A 19,712-nucleotide genomic window follows, 5' to 3' on the forward strand; every position below is an offset into this window, starting at 1 on the left:
GGCATTTGACTATGAAAAGGAGAAGATATATAAGATTATAGCTTAAGAGTATAGAAGAATTAAGTGAAGGATTTTTAAGGAGGAAGAGACAACCTGGGCTTTCTTCCTTCCTTCCTTCCTTCCTTCCTTCCTTCCTTCCTTCCTTCCTTCCTTCCTTCCTTCCTTCCTTCCTTCCTTCCTTCCTTCCTTCCTTCTTCCTTCCTTTCTTCCTTTCTTCCTTTCTTCCTTTCTTCCTTTCTTTCTTTCTTTCTTTCTTTCTTTCTTTCTTTCTTTCTTTCCTTTCTTTCTTTCTTTCTTTCTTTCTTTCTTTCTTTCTTTCTTTCTTTCTTTCTTTCTTTCTTTCTTCTTTCTTTCTTTCTTTCTTTCTTCTTTCTTTCTTTCTTCTTTCTTTCTTTCTTTCTTTTCTTTCTTCTTCTTTCTTTCTTTCTTTTTCTTTCTTTCTTTCTTTCTTTCTTTCTTTCTTTCTTTCTTTCTTTCTTTCTTTCTTTCTTTCTTTCTTTCTTTCTTTCTTTCTTTCTTTCTTCCTATCTACTTATTTACCTATCTATCTAATTTATCTACCTACCTCTCTCCTATTTATATACCTATTTATCTTTCTAACCATTTTCTCTCTCTCTAATCTATTTACTACCCCTCACCTATTTGTCTATATATCTTTCTATCCATTTTATCTCTAATCTATTTACTTACCCCCCCTCTCTCCTATTTTTCTACTTGTTTATCCATCCATTTATCCTTTTATCTATCTATTGATATCTTTCTATCCATTTTATTTCTCTCTAATCTATTTACTACCCCTCACCTATTTGTCTATATATCTTTCTATTCATTTTATCTCTAATCTATTTACTTACCCCTCTCTCTTCTATTTATCTACTTATTTATCCATCCATTTATCCATTTATCTATCTATCGATATCTTTCTTTTTTATTGATATCTTTCTATTCATTTTATCTCTCTCTCTAATCAATTTATCTACCTCTCTCTTTTCTTCTATTTATCTACCTATTATCTATCCATCCATCCATCTATCTATCTTTCTATCCATCTGTCCATCCATCTATCTATCTTAGCAAAGAAGGAACTAGTACATAGAGAAAGAATAAAGATATATAGATGTTCTTGAAATGGAAATTTATTGTGTTATATTGAATCCTCTCTTATGGTCTGCTATGTATATGGCAAAGTTTTTTTTTTTTCTTTCTCATTTTGTGTTTAAGTGTAAAATATATATTAAAAAAATATTTATCCCCCAGGCCCCCAACACAATGAAATGAGAAATTTTAAAAAAGAAAAAAAAAGGATAAAGATGCATATGTGTGTATGAGAGAGACAGAAAGAGACAGAGAGAAACAAAGAGAGAGAGAGAGAAGGATGATAGAGGGAGGGAGAGTGAGTTAGAGGGAGAGAGAGAGAGAAAGAGAAAGAGAATGGAATAAAATCAAGACTACAAATTGAAATGTTGGCCCTGGGGAAAAGGGTCACTTTATCAGAGAGGAAAGAAAGCATAATGATATAAATGGATTTTTGAGATTATAGGATCATAGATTTAGACCTGGAAGGGACTTTAAAAGTCAAGTAGATAGTGTAGAAAGAATGAAAGAGAAGAAGGAGCTCTTGGTAATCTTGGAGTATGTAACTTGGAGTTGATTCTTTTTTAAAAAAAAAAAACAAATCCTTTTTCTGAATTCTGTTAAACTTAGGGCATAGCAAAGCTTGTTTGGATTTCCCCGTGTCTCCAATCCACAGTGGACATAGATGGTTTATAGTCTGGTTGGGATTAAAAACAAGGCAAAATGCATTATCCCATGAATAATCCACAAAGTAAATAATTGAGAATTACTCTTTCTTCAGAAAAGAAATCAGGCTTCTGGTACTCCAGATTCTGGGAAGAGGGGAGGACATATCACACCAAAATGAAAACTCAGTGAAGAATAGTTCTTCCACCTTTGAGCCAAGGTCCCTCCTTCTATCTATTTAGTTTTGGCTTGAAATAACTTCCTATATCTAGGAAAAACGATTTTAAAGAAAGTCTTCTACAAAGGCTCCAAAGGTTTTTTGGCAATTACACGGCCTTATCAAAACAACATGGTGATGAGTAAATTGTAAATGATTCAGAGAGACATATGGATTACATTTCAATCAAAATAAACAAAAGCTTTCTAATTCAGCGGGAAAGTACTTGAGAAAACATGTTTTGAGCTTTGATGAAACCAAAAAGCTTTGGAAAACTGTTTTGAAGGCCCCAAAACATGGCCAGGTTTACACTTTCCTGATTCAATCTGTTCCTGAGTTTGAAAAATATTATAAACAGGCTTTTATTGTCTGTGCCTCTAAATTAAAAATAAATCAGAGGTCAGAAGATGCTTGGATCACAGATTTGGAGATGGAAGGCATCTTAGAGGTCATGTCATTTAACAAATGAACATATGGAGGTTGAAAGAGGTCATAAGATCATAGGAGCCTAAATTTCGAGCTGGAAGGGACCCAAGAGCTCATCTATTCCTCATCACTCCCACTTTGCAGAGGAATTTATAAGGAAATTCATGTAGTCAATGAGTATTAGAGCTGAGAATTCAAAGTGCATAGACTGGAGACATGGTCACCAATGAATCCTAACTTAGGGAAGCCCGAGATATCTCTGAAACCAGGAGTTTTACCAAATGAAGGGACCCTTCTTGGGCAAAGAGAGAGCCTGCTGTATCCAGAGTTTCCAAGGGAACACAAAAGATTATGGATCATGTAATCCTAAGCTTAACATGTCAGAGCTGGAACAGACCATTGGAGTCCAACTTCTGTTAGTTGTTGTTTGGTCATTTCAGTCATGTTTGGTTCTTCATGCCCTCATTCGGGTTTTCTGGGCAAAGATGCTGTAATAGTTTTCCTTTTTTTCCTCCAGCTCATTTTACAGATGAGGAAATTGAGACCAATAGGGTTAAGTGCCTTGCTCAGGGTCACATAGCTAGTAAGTGTTTGAGGCTGAATTTAAACTCAGGTCTTCCTTTTCCCGGACTTGGCACCTATCTACTATACTACCTTACTGACCTAGTCTACAAAGAATCTCCTTTACTTCCAGTGACTGACAATTCTGTACAAATGCATAAGGATCTAAGATGAAGAAATCCCAATTTAAATCCAAGTCATTCCTATTCCAAGTAAAATATATCTTTATACTATATCTTTATAGTATCTTTAATAATTGGTCATCCAGCCTTTATTTAGAAACTTCCAATGAGGGGGAAACCATGGTACTCTGAGGCAAGCTATTCTATCCTTTGAGAGCATAAATACTCTTCCGCCTTCTCCTCCTCTTTCTCCTTCTCTTCTTCCTTCTTTTTTCTTCTTCTTCTATAATCAGGGTTAAGAAACTTCCCCTGACTCCAGAAGTGGTGATCTATCTATTGGACCACCTAGCCACCACTGAGAGCATCAATTCTTAAGATTTTCCTTACCTCAAGACTAAATTTACCTCTTTGCAATTCCCAATTGTTAGTTTCTTATTTCTGAAACTAGGGGAAGTAGGGAAAGTCTGATCCTTCTTTTCTATAATAAACCTTGAGACACTAAGAAAATGGTTATCATGTCTTCCTTGGGTCTTTTTTTCATGTTTCAACTTTTTTGGTTGAAGGAAAACTTGGAACATTTCCTGTAATTTCAGCTATCCCTTGTATGGCACCAACCTAAAGCCATTGGTCAAGTTTAATTTTTCTTTCTAGGCGTTCTGTCTTGTAAATGTCCTTAAAATGTGTATACAATAATTTTGTTATATTCTGATCAGAGTAGAAAACAGCAGATGTTTATCTCCTTAGTTCTTTATTTTTTTGTAACCCAAGATTGCCTTCATTTTCTTAGCTACCATATTATACTTAACTGCCATATTGAGTGTACAGTCCACATGGGTTACTTAGAAGTTCAAATCAACAGAAAACGAAAATATCATATTTTTATTTATAGCTACAAACTCTTTTATTATCAAACTATTGGATGGAGCCAACAATAAGGTCAAAGCTCGAGTATCTTGAGTTTTCCCACATGGTTAGGACAGTCTCAGTGAAATGGAACAGGAGAAAGAATAGTGAAATCTCTAGACAATCTAGACAATGTTGTATCATGGAAAGACTTGGAATTATAAGAATTTAAGACTGGAAAGGATATTTGAGATGAATGATGAGGATGTTCCAGTGTCCTTGGTCTGAGCCTCATTTCTACAGGATACCCTCACAAATGTTGTTAGTCACCGACTTTTCTATGCTGGGGGCAGTCCCTCTCTAGTCTAATACTTACATTTTACAGATGAGAAAACTGAAACCTGGATAAACCCATTTATTTTGCATGTTTTTAAAATATACCTACTTATACTCTAGACAACAACTATTTAAGAATATAAGTTGCAGACTTCCTTTGACCTATGTTGGTAGACAGTTTCCTATATCAATAAAATCATAGGTCAGTCTGTATTCTTTTCTTAATCAATGTTTCCCCTTTGTCATTTGAATGTAAACTTCTTGAGACCTGAACTATTTTGCTTTTTCTTTGTATACCCAATATTTGTTTATTTTTATAAATATATATACATATGTGTGTATATATATGTATATATATATATATATATATATATATACATATATTGTATAACTTTTTTTAATTAAAGCTTTTTTTTCCTTTTTTTTTTTTTTTTTTTTTTTTTTTTTTTTGCTGAGGCAATTGGGGTTAAGTGACTTGCCCAGGGTCACACAGTTAGGAAGTGTTAAAGTGTCAGAGGCTAGATTTGAACTCAGGCCCTCCTGACTTCAGGGCTGGTGCTCTATCCATTGCACCACCTAGCTGCCCCAAGCTTTTTATTTTTCAAAACATATGCATGGATAATTCTTCAACATTAACCCCTGCAAAACTTGTGTTATAATTTTTTTCCCTCTCCCCCCACCCTATTCCCTAGATGTCAAGTAGTCCAACATATGTTAAACATGGTGTACCCAGTATTTAACACACAATGTCTAGCACATAGACCTTAATATATGTGCTTGTGGGTTGTTTGATGAAGGGAGTTCCCCAGTTCAAAAACCGTAGTAAATAGTACCACCTGGATGAGAATGTAGGACCTCTGAGGCCATGTTGAACATACTTTTCTGCATGATGTGGTACATAATTCAGGACTGTTTTGTATTTGATTTTTGCTAGTTAGCTGGAGGCATTCCCAAGGCTGGAGAAATGGCCCCACCATGAGCTCAAACCTCTAAGGATTACTGTGCCCTCTCCACCCTTTTTTATGGACTAACTTTGCATAAAACCCAGGAATGGGGTGGTTTAGCGTGAAGAAAGACTTTCTTTAATTAGTTCCGGCAGTCCAAATCTTTTCTCACATAAGAGTCATGAGTTCTACTCCTTGTTTATGAAAGCTGCAAGGGAAAATACTCTAGAAAACATCTCTCCCCTAGAAGTTAGGAGAGTTTCTAGTCTCTGTGGCACAAATATTCTGTAAGCATGAAAGAGAATTCAAGATTGTATAGAAGACATTCTCTCATCATTCCATCTCAACCCACCAATCTCAGGTATCTGCTTTTGTATCCAAGGATGGGGAATTATTTTTGAGATGGAAAGACTTGACACTTTACCTCTCCTCTCCTCCCCTTCCTTCCTCTCCTTTTCCCTTCCTTCTTCTCTCTTTTCTTTTTTGTAACTGTCCTTTATTCCCCTAAAGTTTTGCTTTACTGAGAGCTCAAACAACATTTTCCCCTTGAATGGTCCTAGCTTTTATCTTGAAAGCCCAGTGGATTCCCAGTAAAATCCAATTTGTATGTCCCAGGTTCATTTACACTTAATTCATCAAAATGGTGTTATATAAGGCAGAGGTATGTGCAACATTGAATGGAGCAATCAGATTAATGTAATAGGGAAATTTTTAACAAATACAATAGAACACAGATAATGTTAATATGTGTTTTTCTAAGTCAGCAAGTGGCTGGGACGGATCCTGATATGTGGTCAAATGGCCTCCTTCTCTATTTGAGTTTGACACCGCTGCTGTGAGACATTTTAGATGTCCAGGGAGATCATTTTAAAAAGTTTTTTAAAAACATAAATGGAGATGGGCTTTCGAATAGAATGTCCACTTAGCTTAGAAATCATCTCCAGGATTGATCTTGGCCAGTTCACTTTATCTAATCTTGAGTCTCCCCTGGATAGATTTGTACTTAAAGGAAAGTGTAAGTTGGATAATCTTGGGTAAAATGTAATTCAGTTAGCTCCAGCAGTGGTGGAGCAGACTACCCCTGTCTTTTATACCTACGTTATCTTCCTTCTGATTGATTTGACAATGCATCATTTGGACAGCTCCTGTCAATCATAAGGCAGTGCTGATTGGTGGATGTTTTAATGGGGAGTTGGGCTAAGACTTCTTTGCTCCCTCCTATTACTTCATTGTTGAGGATGGGAGCATGGAGCTTGGAAGTCCCCTGGTAGGGAGATAGCTTAAAGTAGCTTCTATTTGTGGGGTAAGCAGAGGAAAGGGGCTCCACCCAAGCTAGTTTGGTATTTAGATGACTTGAGGGGGATGGGAGTAATTACCTTATTCTATAATGATCTTCAGAAAATGACCTGATCTTCAGAGGTTGGAGTCTGAGGCAATGGACAGATTCACGTAATAATTAATATATCCAACATTCATTTTCCTCAGGTTCTTTTCAGTCCTAAATATAATATTCTATGAACCTATCAGGAGTTGAAATCTGTTAGTCTAACCTTCAAGAAGCAGTGGTCAATTCCATAGCACAATAAGGTATCAGAGGATTGGAGGGACTTCCTTTCTGCTTTAAAAAAGTGGGCTTTCTGCTTTTTTGGCTTCCATATTCTCTCCTGAATTTTTTACTTTGATGGAGGCACTTGTTGCATCTGATTCTCCCATTTGTGTAGAGAAGGGTACTGGTGTCAATTATACATAATATGAGATTTTTTTTTTTTTTCTGTCCTCCTATCTTCCATTTCAGCATCTATTTCCTTTTCCCCTTTGCTTGTTTCTTGGATACCTACACTCCTAAAATCTAGTTGCCTCAACTGGAAAGGGCCCAACAAAGTGATTTTCATTATAGTTGTTAAAATCCTAAAGTTACTTACAATATTCTTTTTAGGAGTATATTTGCATTTTAATAGTAAGCTTTTAGACTTAGATATATGTATAATACAGTTGAATGCTGGAATATGAGTCCAATTAAATTCTGGACTCCATACACAAGCCAATTATGTGACCTTGAACAAGTATCATTATTCTTTCCCTCCATGCCCCTGCATTTCCCCCTTCTGTCCCCATTCCATTTCCTTATTTGAAGACAAGGGAGATGAACATATTATTTCTCTATCTAGTTGTTACCAGACCCTATTTCTTCATCTTACTATTTTCTTTTCTTTTTTTTTTTTTTTTCCCTTTTTCTTTCTTTTTCTGAGGCTGGGGTTAAGTGACTTGCCCAGGGTCACACAGCTAGGAAGTGTTAAGTGTCTGAGGCCAGATTTGAACTCGGGTCCTCCTGAATTCAACGCTGGTGCTCTATCCACTGCGCCACTTAGCTGCCCCCCATCTCACTATTTTCCATTCTTTCTCTCCTCCCCTCCTAATTTCAAGTCTACTGCTCTATTCAGAAATGTAATGACCTCTATTTATCTTATTTTCTTTGCTGAGAAGTATCTGAGAGAAGGGAAAATACTCAAATTTCTTTTCAGCTTCAGCAACTTCAATACTCAACTTAATAGACATTTTACCAAAAACATCACAAGTCATGCACTAGGGTTACAAATCCAAAAAATGAAACAGTTACTCTTCTCAAGGAGCTTCCATTCTTTCAGTACTGGGCTGATTTCCTCCATCTTACAGTATTAACTGGAGACATCAGCTCATAGCGTGGTGTTAGAAGGAATCTCAGAGATAACTGTTCAACTTGTCCATTTTACAGAGGAGGAGAATGAGGTTGTCCAAGGACTCATAAGCAGAATGGGGATTTGATTCAAGTTCCTTTGACTGAAGGTCCAGATTGCTTCCTACCGTGTAGATATTGGGATGCACCAGATTAGAATCAACTAAATCTTCTTCAAATATAAGACTTTTCAGGCAAAAATCTTCCCACTCTTATTAACCTCTATATTCTTAAAATTTTTCCTGGGGAAGACATTCCCACACTGCTCTACTACAGGCTTTTGGCAGAAGCAGGATGTCATTTTGATTTGCCCAAGTAGAATTTTTATATGCTGCTGAAGCCATTTGGAAAAATTTACTTCTACAACTCCTTTTGGGACTTACTTTATTTTCTTTTTATGGCAAAATTATACCATGAGTTTTATTTATTTCACTTTTCAGTGTATAGTTCCAGAGAATGATGAGGCAAGCCATGCCCCAGGAGATTATGATGAGGAATGAGTTGGGGGCATTTTTCCTGGTTTTAGTGCCACTGGAAGTCTAGGCTATGCTGATCACTGTTTTTTCCATCATTAAGAGTCTATTCTAGAAGTGACCAAGTATTATTTTTGGACTAAGTTGGTAGTGAGGGATGGTTTCAAGAACAAATGCCTTAGTTTCTTTGTAATTACTTAAGGAAACTAATTGGCTAAGTGGTTTATCTTTTTACATAAAAAATATAGGATTGGGAGGCATTTTGACAATCTGGAGATCTATCTAGAGGAGGACTATGAAGATGGTGAAGGATATGGAATCCAGATCATATATAGACAATATATAATATATATTATAGATAATATAATATTATTTATAATATGTATTGTATATATATAATAACAATAGCAATACTAATAGCTAGCATTTATATAACTCCTACTATGTTGATTAAGCACTTTACAAATATTATCTCATTATGATGCTCATAACAATCCTGAGAAGTAGATTCTCTTATGATCCCCATTTTACAGTTAAGGAAACTGAGGCAGACAGAAGTAAAGTGACATCTAAATTCATATGGCTAGTAAGGGTCTAAGGATGGCTCTCAAGCCAATTCTTCTGACTCCAGTCTTAGCATTTTTTTGCATTGCACCATCTAGCTTGCCTATAGTTAGTTCTTTCACTGTCTTCAAAGCATTTGACACATACAGAGAATATCTGGTGGGGGAGGTGTATGACAGAAGTCTGCAAGTTTGAAAGAATATCATGTGGAAGAGTGTTTTGAAGGAGATGGCTGAGTTCTTTAAGATTGAGTCTGGGTTTAGAATTAAGTCCCAAAATAATTTAGCTGAGACCCTGAAGAGGAATGAGCTTGGGGGTATTTCTCCCAGAAGGCTTCCATTGTATTAAATTTTTATGTTAAAAGGAGAAGTTCAGTTCTTGGAATGGAGACTTCCTAGGAACACAGCAGCAAAAGTGATGAATTAATCCTATTATCCTATGGTTCTGTTATTACCTATAGAATATTGGGAAGCCACTTAATGTTGTTTCTGGGTCTCAGTTTCCTCATTTGTGAAATGTGGAGGTCTCTGGGGTCCCTTGCACCTCTAATTTGTAAAGAGGCATTTAGGTTTAAAAAAGGAAAACAGATCCTTATAATTAGGGCTGTTCTAAAGTGGAACCTTCTTTTGGGAAATAGTGAGTTCTTCCTCCCTGGAAGTCTTCAAGGAGAGGCTGGATGATTCCTCTGAATGGTTATGGAGGAGACATATGTCTTTGAAAGGTCTGGACTGAATGGGTTCTGAAATATTTTTTAGTATGGAAATTCTGCAATTGTGGGTGGAAATGTGATAAGATTTCCTTTACCTTTCTGACTACTAAAGGAAAAAGAAAGCAGGTTTTGTTCACTAAAAGCCTCAGCAGCTAGGAACTTTCCCCAATCATTCAGATCTAATTCAATTCAATCCAATCTAATTCAACAAATATTTATTACTCACAACATTTAAGTCCCTGTTGTTTGTCCATGACATGAGGGAAGTGACAGCATGACATGTACATGCATTGGATGGAAGTGATGGAGAACGGTGTAAGTCCCTTGCCTTACTTTCCCCTCCAGAGCCATCTGGGTCCAGTGGCCAGAGACAGATCATTAAGACAGGAGATGGGCCTGGAGCCTCTGGGGATACAAGTTAACCATGACCCAATGCCAGCCTGCAAGGCTCTTACATTCTCTTGTACCTAAAAGGGATGGATGGTATACCCTGGAAGAAAAACTATATAGATAAACATAGAAAGGCAAGATTACCCAGGACTTGGGGATCTGGAAGGCTTGTGAAGCCCTATATAAGGGAAGGTCTAAGAACACTTGAAAGAAGAGGAGGGTTTTGAAAGGCTTAGATTACAGTAGTAGTGCCTTCAGGACATGGCCTAAGCCTTATAGGAAGGAGATAGAGTTGAGTCCAATTTGGCTAACATATAGAATTTGTGAAGAACAGTCATGGGTCATGTTTGGAAAGACAGGCTGGAGTAAAGTTACAGAGGGTTGCAAATGCAGGGTAAAGAGTTTATATTGCCCCACGAGCAATGGGGAGCTTCTGAAAGTTAATAGGCCCTGTTGGCTTATTGATAGCCAGTTGGAAAGGGCCTCAAGAACTATTTTGTTTTAAAGAGGACAGAATATTGTCTAAGGTTATATAGACAATAAGTATCTTAACATGGTTCCTGGCACATAGTAGGTGCTATATAAATGCACATTCCTCTTCCTTTTCCCTATTGCATACAAAAAGAGTTGGCTCTAGGTTTAAGAATGTCAATTTGGTGGTTCTGTGGAGGGTATATTAGAAAGAGACCGGGGTTAAGAAGACCAATTAAGAGTTCATTTTGATGAAAAAATCAAATCAAATCAAATCTGTGCTATGCCTGAATATTGACACTTTCTGCATCTCATTGATAACTGAATCTCTTTCTTAGGAGTCACATTTTCGTTTTTTTGGAAGACCCAGGGAGAGCAGCCCAGGACAGCCTTCCCAGCCTATGGAGGGCAGGTTATTTCCAGTGGATTCAAGGTCTGCTCCAGTGAAGGAAAAGGCTTTGTGGAGTTTTACACCCGTGAGAATTCCATGAAGTGGGAAGCCAGCTTCAGCCCACCAGGTAAATGTCAGAGCTATCTGTTAGTCTTCTGCTTAGAGACTATGAAGGGGCAAATACCTTTCTTGATAGGACCCAAAGCATTCAATGATAAAGAACAGACTCGCCATATTCTGATAATAATCCTTAACTACCAGCTTGTTTGTTTGGTATAAACTTATTGCTTCTGAGTGTCATTAGGGAAGGTTTTAAAACTCACCATTTCAACATGCATTCCCCCTCTGCCACAGATCATGCATGTGTGGTTTTCAAACTGATTCTAAATGCATTTATTAAATATCTGTTATAGGTTGGGAATTAAAGGAATGTTTCACTCCAGGTTCTTAACTAGCTGGGGCTTGAACTCTGGTCTTTTGACCTCAAATTTAGAGCTCTTTCCATAATTCTGGGTTAAGATGATTTCAAGTTGCCTTAGAACTGAGAAACTTTTTATAATCATTTCCCAAGGAATGTATATTCTACCAGGGGGTGGGGGAGAATACAGCTTGTACACCAAGAAGCAAATGTAAAATACATAAAAAGAAAATATAAAGTAATTGGGAGAATACTAACTGGGGTGGGAGGGAATCAGGAAAAATCATGGAGGGTGTTGAAATGAGCTGAGCCTTTATGAGAGTTAGAAATTCTAAAAAGAGGAAGCAATGTGACACTGGAATTAAAATAAAAGAAACTGAAGGAATCATTAAAGCTTCTTGAGCAAAGAAATCACATATTCATAATTTGATCATAATTTTGAAGTTGATCTTTTATTTTCTATCCCTTATCCTGTATGAGTCACTCGCTCAGAACAACACAGCCACATTGATCCTTTTCTCCTTTCTGTCTCTGGCTGGTTCTGTTGCTCCAGTTTTTGTAGTTTTTTTTTTTTTTTTTGATGTCATTAGGGACCAGTCATTTGGCCACAGCTCTGTGGACAGTTAAATGTTTACCATTCTGGTGACTTTCTCTATCTTTATGTTTTCTTTTTGGAATAGCTTGTGGAGCCATGCCCTGGAAGTCACATGCAATCCTAGGCTACAAGAGGTTGTGGTAGTTGGGGGGATGTTGAGGGACAAGATAGCAAAGATTTCTGTTCTGTTCTCCTGGCCTGGTCCATTGTAACAAAGGAACCAAGAAGGCTCCATGGAGGAGGTGGTACCTAAGCTAAGTCTTAAAGAAGGACAAGGATTCTTAGGGGTGGAGATGTGGAGGGAGTACATTTCAAATATTTGCTTATAAACTAGGTCAGTCTGTGATGCTGTGGTCCCAGTGGCCCAATGATTCAGTCACTTGGATAAACTTGGGAAAAGACAGAATCTTAAATTGGAAGAGACATGGTTCAGAGCTGGAAGGTGGCTGACAACTGGGAGAGCATTTTCCCTTCTGGAGGACAGGCTGTACCTTAAGGAGCTGCAGATACTTTTGACCTATTTCAGGAGATTTCTTACTTTATGTGATGAGCAGTATGTCTGGTGGGTAATATATTCAAGACACACAGACACTGCCAAACCCCTGAGATGTGTGGGGAGTATGGGATGGAGACAAAACTTCCATCATTCTCCATTGGCTTGGCTTCTATTGCTTGGAGAATGTAAGGGGGGGATCAGACAGAGGATTTAAGAATTAAATATATATAAATAAATATATGTATATATATATATATATATATATATATATATATATATATATATTTACTTTAAACATTTAAAATAAAAGTTGAGTTCCAAATTATCTTCTTCCCTCCATGATGCATTTGAAAACATGCATATATATTTGCTTTTTTTCTGAGGCAATTGGGGTTAAGTGACTTGTCCAGGGTTACACAGTTAGAATATATTTCCATATTAAGAGATTTAAAATTTAAAATAAGTAATTTTAACAATAAAATTAATTAAAGATGGCATGGCATGGGGGTACACTTTCTTTTAAGTCTACCCTTCCGTTAACTGGAGTACCCCATCCCCAGCCTCAAGTTGCCTCCCCATATAAGCAGGTCCTCAGCTATGGGAGATGGTATTCTCCACCTCTCAGTTGAATTTGTTATGAAAAGTTGCTTGGAGAGAATTTGTATTATTGCTTGCCTCTCCCCCAACCTCTTACCATTTTAAAAAGCTTGTCCTAGGTGCTAAAAATACAAATTACAGCCCTGTTGCAGTTACAAACCATGGTGATGAAAAGCTTCATTTAAAAAAAAAAGAAACCTGACAGAAATTATGAAAACATTTCCCCCCTACAGATACTTTTAAAACAACTCATTTATCCCAACCCTATTTGTATGTGTAGTTATGGAAGCCAGGATTCCGTTAAGATTTGAACTTAAATTTCCTTGTGCTGATTGGTGTTTGCTTGTTAAACTCAGATTGTTTTCCAGCATGGGGGCATATGAGGGATGGAGAAAGTATGTAGCTGGTGGTATAAACTCTTATTTGTACAACAAATAGGTTATTATTTTCTCACCTCCAAATGAGAGGGCTATTATACCTTGCATCTACTTAAGGGTCAAATGTTCTCCAGAGGCTCAAAAATGACTAGAAAGTTGCATAATACTTAACCAGAACACCTGATGTAATTGCTTTGCAATTTAAAATTACTGGCAGAATGACAGAGAGGGTGGTTTGCTATTCCAGAGTCATTGTGTTCTCTCCAGCCCATAAGGCCATTATGATCTCCTCACATCATTGTTTGGCAAATGCATGGGGGTCCTTCTCAGGGGAAGTGGCCCCAGAAATCCGAGGCTCATTCTGAATGAGCTCAGTCTTCCCAAGAGAAGAAGAGTCTGCAAATATTTATTGGGAGTGGAATGGAGTAAGGGTAGAGAGATTGGTTTTATGTAACTCTCCGTTGACATGACAAGTTGTTTATGGCCTTTCATGGTGTTCAGCACAGTGCCTTGGATACAGTAAGCACTTAATCATAAGCTTTTCATTTATAATTAAGAGACGTAAACCTTCTAGGAATAAGGAGGTGATAATCCCATGTATTCTCTCCTAGTCAAATCATATCTAGGATATTACATCCATTTGTGGAGCTCATTGATTCGCTAGAAGGCAATGGAATGGTAAAGGGCCTTGAGTTTGTGTTACATAATTGAAAGAAAAAAGTCCTAAGCTTGGAGAAGAGAAGACAGGGTAGATAGGTAGGGAATTAGAGTAGCATGACACATGTTTTCAAATATTTGAAGTGAAAGAAATATTAGATTTGTTCTATTTGTCCTCAAAGGGCTGGAGTTACAAAGAGGTAAACTGAGGCTGGAGATCAGGAAAATCTTTCTAATAACAGGATCTGTCCCAAAGTGAAATGGAGTGCTTCCAGGGGTAGTGAGATCCCCCTCACTGGAGCCCTCAAACAGAAGTTCTCCCACCTGCTATGTTATAATGGACACAGTATGAGTTGAGCTGGATGGTCACTGGTTTCTTCCAGCTCTGAGATTCTGTGATTATTTTTTTGACTTGTGCTTAGTAGTAAAGGAAAAAATCATAGCTCCACCAGAGATAATTATTGAAACCAATTTAAATAAGTTAAAATTTACTCAATTTAGAAATAGATATAGGCATTAAAATTATTCCCAGGAAACTTAGGAGTCCCCAGGAAAGAGGAGACCTAGAGGGGATATGCAATTATATTTGAGCATCTGAAGGGTTGTCACATAGAAAATTGAGTTCATTTAATGCCAACATCAGTGGGCATCTGGAAAATGGGGAAATTCTCTATAAATTCCTTTCTAAGAATTCAAGCCAAAGTCTATCTGGGAAATTAGATGAGACTTGTTCTGAGGAATGGATGATCTCTTCTGCTCAGGCTTCAGAGAACAGAACTGGTGACAATCAGGGTCTGGGGCAAAGGTAGAGTTTGATTCCATGAAAGAACAGCCTTCCTGAAGATGAGAGCAGTCCTGCATAGGGCTGTTATTGGAGATGGTAGGCTCCTTTCTGCTAGGGGTCTTTAGGTAACATCAGGATGGCTCCACCTGTGAGAGATGTGGTGGGAGGATTCTGATTCTTTGCTTTTCTCTAGGTCCCTATTGGACTCACATCCTATTCACGTGGAAATCCAAGGAAGGCCTGAAAGTCTACGTCAATGGGACCCTGAACACCACTGACCCAAGTGGGAAAGTATCTCACGCCTATGGGGAACCCAACGTCAACCTGGTGATTGGCTCTGACAGAGACCAGCCTAAGAATTATGAGAACGGTGCTTTTGATGAGTTCATTATCTGGGAGCGAGCCTTGACACCCAGTGAAATCAGGATGTATTTTACAGCTGCCATCGGTCAGTGAGAGTGTGAGCCGCTTGGGGACTACTTCTTGAAGCAGTTGCTTTTGATAGAATCCCTTAAAAAAACAACATGGAGGCAGCTAGATGGTGCACTGGATAAAGCACTGGCTCTGGAGTCAGGAGGTCCTGAGTTCAAATCCAGCCTCGCACACTTAACATTTCTTAGCTGTGTGACCCTGGGCAAGTCACTTAACCTTAATTGCCTGGCCAAAACAAAACACTAAAACCAGCAATTCATTGCTTCTTCCTCCCATGTTGATCTGATTTAATGGTATAGGATATATTAACATAGTCCTTTCTTAGAACTCCTGTTTCTTAAGATAAAAAAGTTAACACTTTTCTTAAATTTCAATATAATTTATGTTTTTTTTTGTTTGTTTGTTTTGTTTTTTGTGCTAGGAGACAGCATGCTATGGTAGAAAGAATTCTGGCAAGCCTGTCTCTGCTCCTGTGACTCAGTTTTCTGGGCCTCCGTTTTCTTATGTGTAAAATCAAAGGGTTAAATTAGATGAGCTTTTAGGTCCTTTCCAATTCTAAATCTGTGATCCTAAATTGATTGGATCTTTAGTTTCCCAAACTTTTTTTTTTGTTAAACACATGTCTGCTATGTACAAAAATCATGCATTCAATATAATTGGACTAGCCTAGTTAAGTACACAAGCATTTATTAAGCACTTACTTTGTGCTAGGCACATAGAGCTAAATTCTGGGGATACAAGGAAAGGCAAAGGATAGTGTAAGCTCTCTAATAATTCATAGAAGAAGCAACGTGAAAACCATTATGTACAAAGTATGTTTTCTTGGAGATGATGCTGGAGGAAAGGCATTAGTAATACCTTAGAACCAGGAAGATCTGCATTCAAATCCTGCCTCTATTTGACTCTGGTTATAGCTTGACTTCTCATTGTCCCAGGCAGTTTTCCAAGTTTATAAATTGTAGAAAATCAATGGAGGGATTTTCCTCCTCTTGGAAATCATTGGTTCAATCTCAAACACAAAATATATGCATTGTGTTAATAAATGCTTGTGGAATTAAATAGAATTGGGCTAAGGGCTGCAAAAATGTGATGGTATCATAATTTAATAGGATCATAGACTTGGAGGAGGAAAATACTTTAGGACTTGTATTCAACTCTTTCATTTCATAGATAAGAAAACTGAGGCCCAAAAAGTTTAAGTGATTTGCCCAAATTTATTTACACATGTGATAAGGGACAGAGCAGGGATTCAAATCTGAGTTTGATGCCTCCAAATCCATGGATCTTTCCACCATGCTAAACTATCTCTTATGAATTGTAGTCAGAGAACGGGATCATAAGGAGCTAGGGGATAGAGAGTTGAGCCTCCAGTCAAAGCTTCATCTTTCTGAGTTTCATTCCACTTCAGACACTTCCTGCTGTGTGATTTTGGGCAAGTCACTTAACCCACTTTGCCTCAGTTTTTGCATCTATAAAATGAGCTGTAGAAGAAAATGGCAAATTACTCCAGTACCTTTGCCAAGATAACCCCAAAATGGTGATGAAGGATCAGATATGATTGAAATAGCTCAGCAACAATAATGGGGGGGCATAGAGTCTACTATATTTAAAAGCCTTTTCAAAGTGCTGAGAAAATAATTTAATAATCATTTGTTCATTGACTTACATAAGAAATCAATTGTTAAAAATTTTTATTAAGCACCTACTATGTGCTAGGCATTGTACTAGGTACTGGAGATAGAAAGACAAAGATGAAATAATCCCTCCCTTCAAGGAGCTTACATCCTTTATGGGGGAGACAGCATATAAAAAATATAAGTGTATGTAGAATAAATACAAGGTAGTTTAAGGCAGGAGGATTGCTATCAGTGGATGGGATTGCTTCATGTGGAAGAAGGTGATGTTTGAGCTGAGTCTTAAGAGAAAAAAAAGATTCTGAGATGTGGAGATGAGAAAGAATTGAAAAACCAGCCGATCGAGTGACTGGAACATTAGATTGGAAATTGAAAGCCTTTTATTCTTAATTCTAGAGCTGCCCTTTGTTCATTTTATGAACCTAAACTGCTCATTTATTGCTTTTTTGTCCCATAAAATTATGAACTAGAAAAAATACATAAAAGATAATTGAGTCCAATTCTCTGATTTTATAGGGAAAAAAAATGGATATTTAGAGAGGGGAAGTGATTTATTTGAGGTCATAAAGTATGTGTCAGAATCAGAATTCAAACCCAGGTCATGAGATCATAAGAATTCAAGGAACTTTCGAGGCCATCCCTAGTCCAATTCTCTCCTTTTACAGAGGAGGAGATTATATAATTGAACCAGAATCACATGGGAAGTAAATTTTAATTCATATCCTCCAATTTCAAACCCAAGCCTTCTTCCCACTGAAGCACTGCTGTCTTTGTCCATTGAGTCCTGGGTTTTGCACCTTGATGAGAGCAGAGGAAATAAGATATCAGAATAAAAAAAAAAATCCACAGCAGAGGTTTGTCTGGGATTCAGTGAACATCATCTTGAGGTTGAGCTATCTATCTCTTGTGTTTCCATGCTTAAAAGCCTCAAATAAATTATGCTCTCTTAATATTTTCAGTGCTTTGGTTACATTGGAAAAATCTGCTTTTGTATCTGGTTGTTGTAGAGACGGTAACAAACCCTTCTTTCTATAACATCACCAGACCCAGGACTATCATAAATCAATCCTTTTGGTTCATAGTAATGCTGCAAGAACGCGGTGTAACTCACGGCAAGTTCTTGCTCTTCGTGCCCTTTCCCTGGGCACTACTGCTTTGCTTCGGGAGAGCTTTGTCTCCTGGGAAGATGCAGGGAAGAAAATTGGTGTCTTAATCCTCCAGGGGCATATGAAGCATGGCCTGACTCACGCCCCTTGAGAATTGGGGGCCCCATTTGCTCCTTGATCCCCTCCAGGATGTGTTAGCTAGCAGAGGCTGGGGTGGAGGTCAGTACATTCTTTCAGGATGTATTCAGGGCATCATGGGACGAGGGGCTGTAGGAGCTGGCAAGGTATAATGATGTCATTTCACAGACTTTTCCTGGGTCAACAAACATTCCTTTTCTCCCCCCCCCCCCAAGAAACCTCTGGGGTTTCAGCTGATGAGAAGTAAAATCTGCAGCTCAGTCTGGGGGCGGGATAGGAAGGTTTGGGAATGAGACATTTTTGCTGGAGATGAGGCAGACACACGTAAATCAAGTGAAATAGATGCAGTCTCCAGTCTTCATCTTCTCAGTTAATTGGATGATTTGGAAGTTGAGCAGAGCAGGCTTTCCCCTGGGCAGGAGAGAATCCAAAGATTGCTAAGACTACAAGGGACTTCAGAAGTCACAGAATACAGGAGCAGCTGGGTAGCAAAGTGGATAGAGCATCAGCTCTGGAGTCAGGACGATCAAATCCAACCTCCAATATTTACTAGTATGTGACTCTATATTAAGACTTCCCTTCCACTGATAATAACTCTCCTACTTCAAACAACCTTGTTACTTAACTCCAATTGCCTAAAAAAAGGAAACCATAGAATCTAAATCTAGAGCTGGAAGGTGTCTTGGAGGTCATTTGGTTTAATCTCCTAATTTTTCAAGGAGGAAACAAAGCCCTATAGAAGACCCCAAGCTCTCATGAGTTCTAAGTGGCAGAGCTGAGGTTCAAAGCCAAGCCCTCTGATTCCAAATTCAGGGTTCTTTTGACTGCACCATGATCATTGTCAAGTCATCATACCCTAGGCAGGGGGATGCTCCATCTGTTCCAGGTCATTGCCAGTTTTTACCAACAGGTCCTGAGAAAGAGGAATTGGCCAGCCATTTTTTCTAATTTCTTCTTGCTCTAATCTGAGCTCTTTTTCTTTGCTTCTTTCCTTCTGGGACAGGGAGAACAGCTGCTGATTCCTTTTCTTATTAAACCTTGATGCATTTGAGTGGTGCCCAATAAATATGTCAAATGACTGATTTAGTCATATATTATACAAAATAATTAACACAAAAATGTAATTCATCTATCTGTTATAATTTTTATTTTGGGGGAAAGTAAGAAAATTCCATTAATAAAAATATTTATTAGCTTTAAATCTTTCCAAAAAAGTCTCCTACCCTGGGAATACATATTAGAAACAGAATATGAGTGCCGAGAGAGTCCTCAGATCTAATGCAACCCCAACTAGCTTAAGTTTTATAAAGCTCTTTACAAATATTGCTTTTTTTTAATCCTCAAAACAACCCTGGAAGATAGTGGCTATTATTATTGTTGTTGTTTTACATATAAGGAAACTGAGGCAGATAAAATTTGAGTGACATTCTGAATCACACATGTAGTATCTGAGGATGGATTTGAATTCAAGGCTTTCAGAGCTCTTTCTATGGTGTCATGCTTAGTTAGTTTTATTTATAATTTATTCATTTATATATTATATATATTATTTAATATATAATATTAAATATTATATTA

At 37.6% G+C, this 19,712-nt stretch overlaps 1 protein-coding gene across 2 annotated transcripts in view; it reads left to right on the forward strand.

The window, feature by feature from the left end:
• Positions 1-19,712, forward strand: part of ADGRD1 (adhesion G protein-coupled receptor D1) — a 435,558-nt gene that overhangs the window by 27,327 nt on the left and 388,519 nt on the right. For both annotated transcript variants that reach the window (XM_074299712.1, XM_074299710.1), the window contains 2 exons: positions 10,848-11,027; positions 15,018-15,272. In XM_074299712.1, coding sequence (XP_074155813.1) covers positions 10,848-11,027; positions 15,018-15,272 — 435 coding nt within the window. The remainder of the gene's footprint in view (positions 1-10,847; positions 11,028-15,017; positions 15,273-19,712) is intronic.

The sequence above is a fragment of the Sminthopsis crassicaudata genome, chromosome 1 (assembly GCF_048593235.1).
Source record: "Sminthopsis crassicaudata isolate SCR6 chromosome 1, ASM4859323v1, whole genome shotgun sequence".
Taxonomy (NCBI): Eukaryota; Metazoa; Chordata; class Mammalia; order Dasyuromorphia; family Dasyuridae; genus Sminthopsis; species Sminthopsis crassicaudata.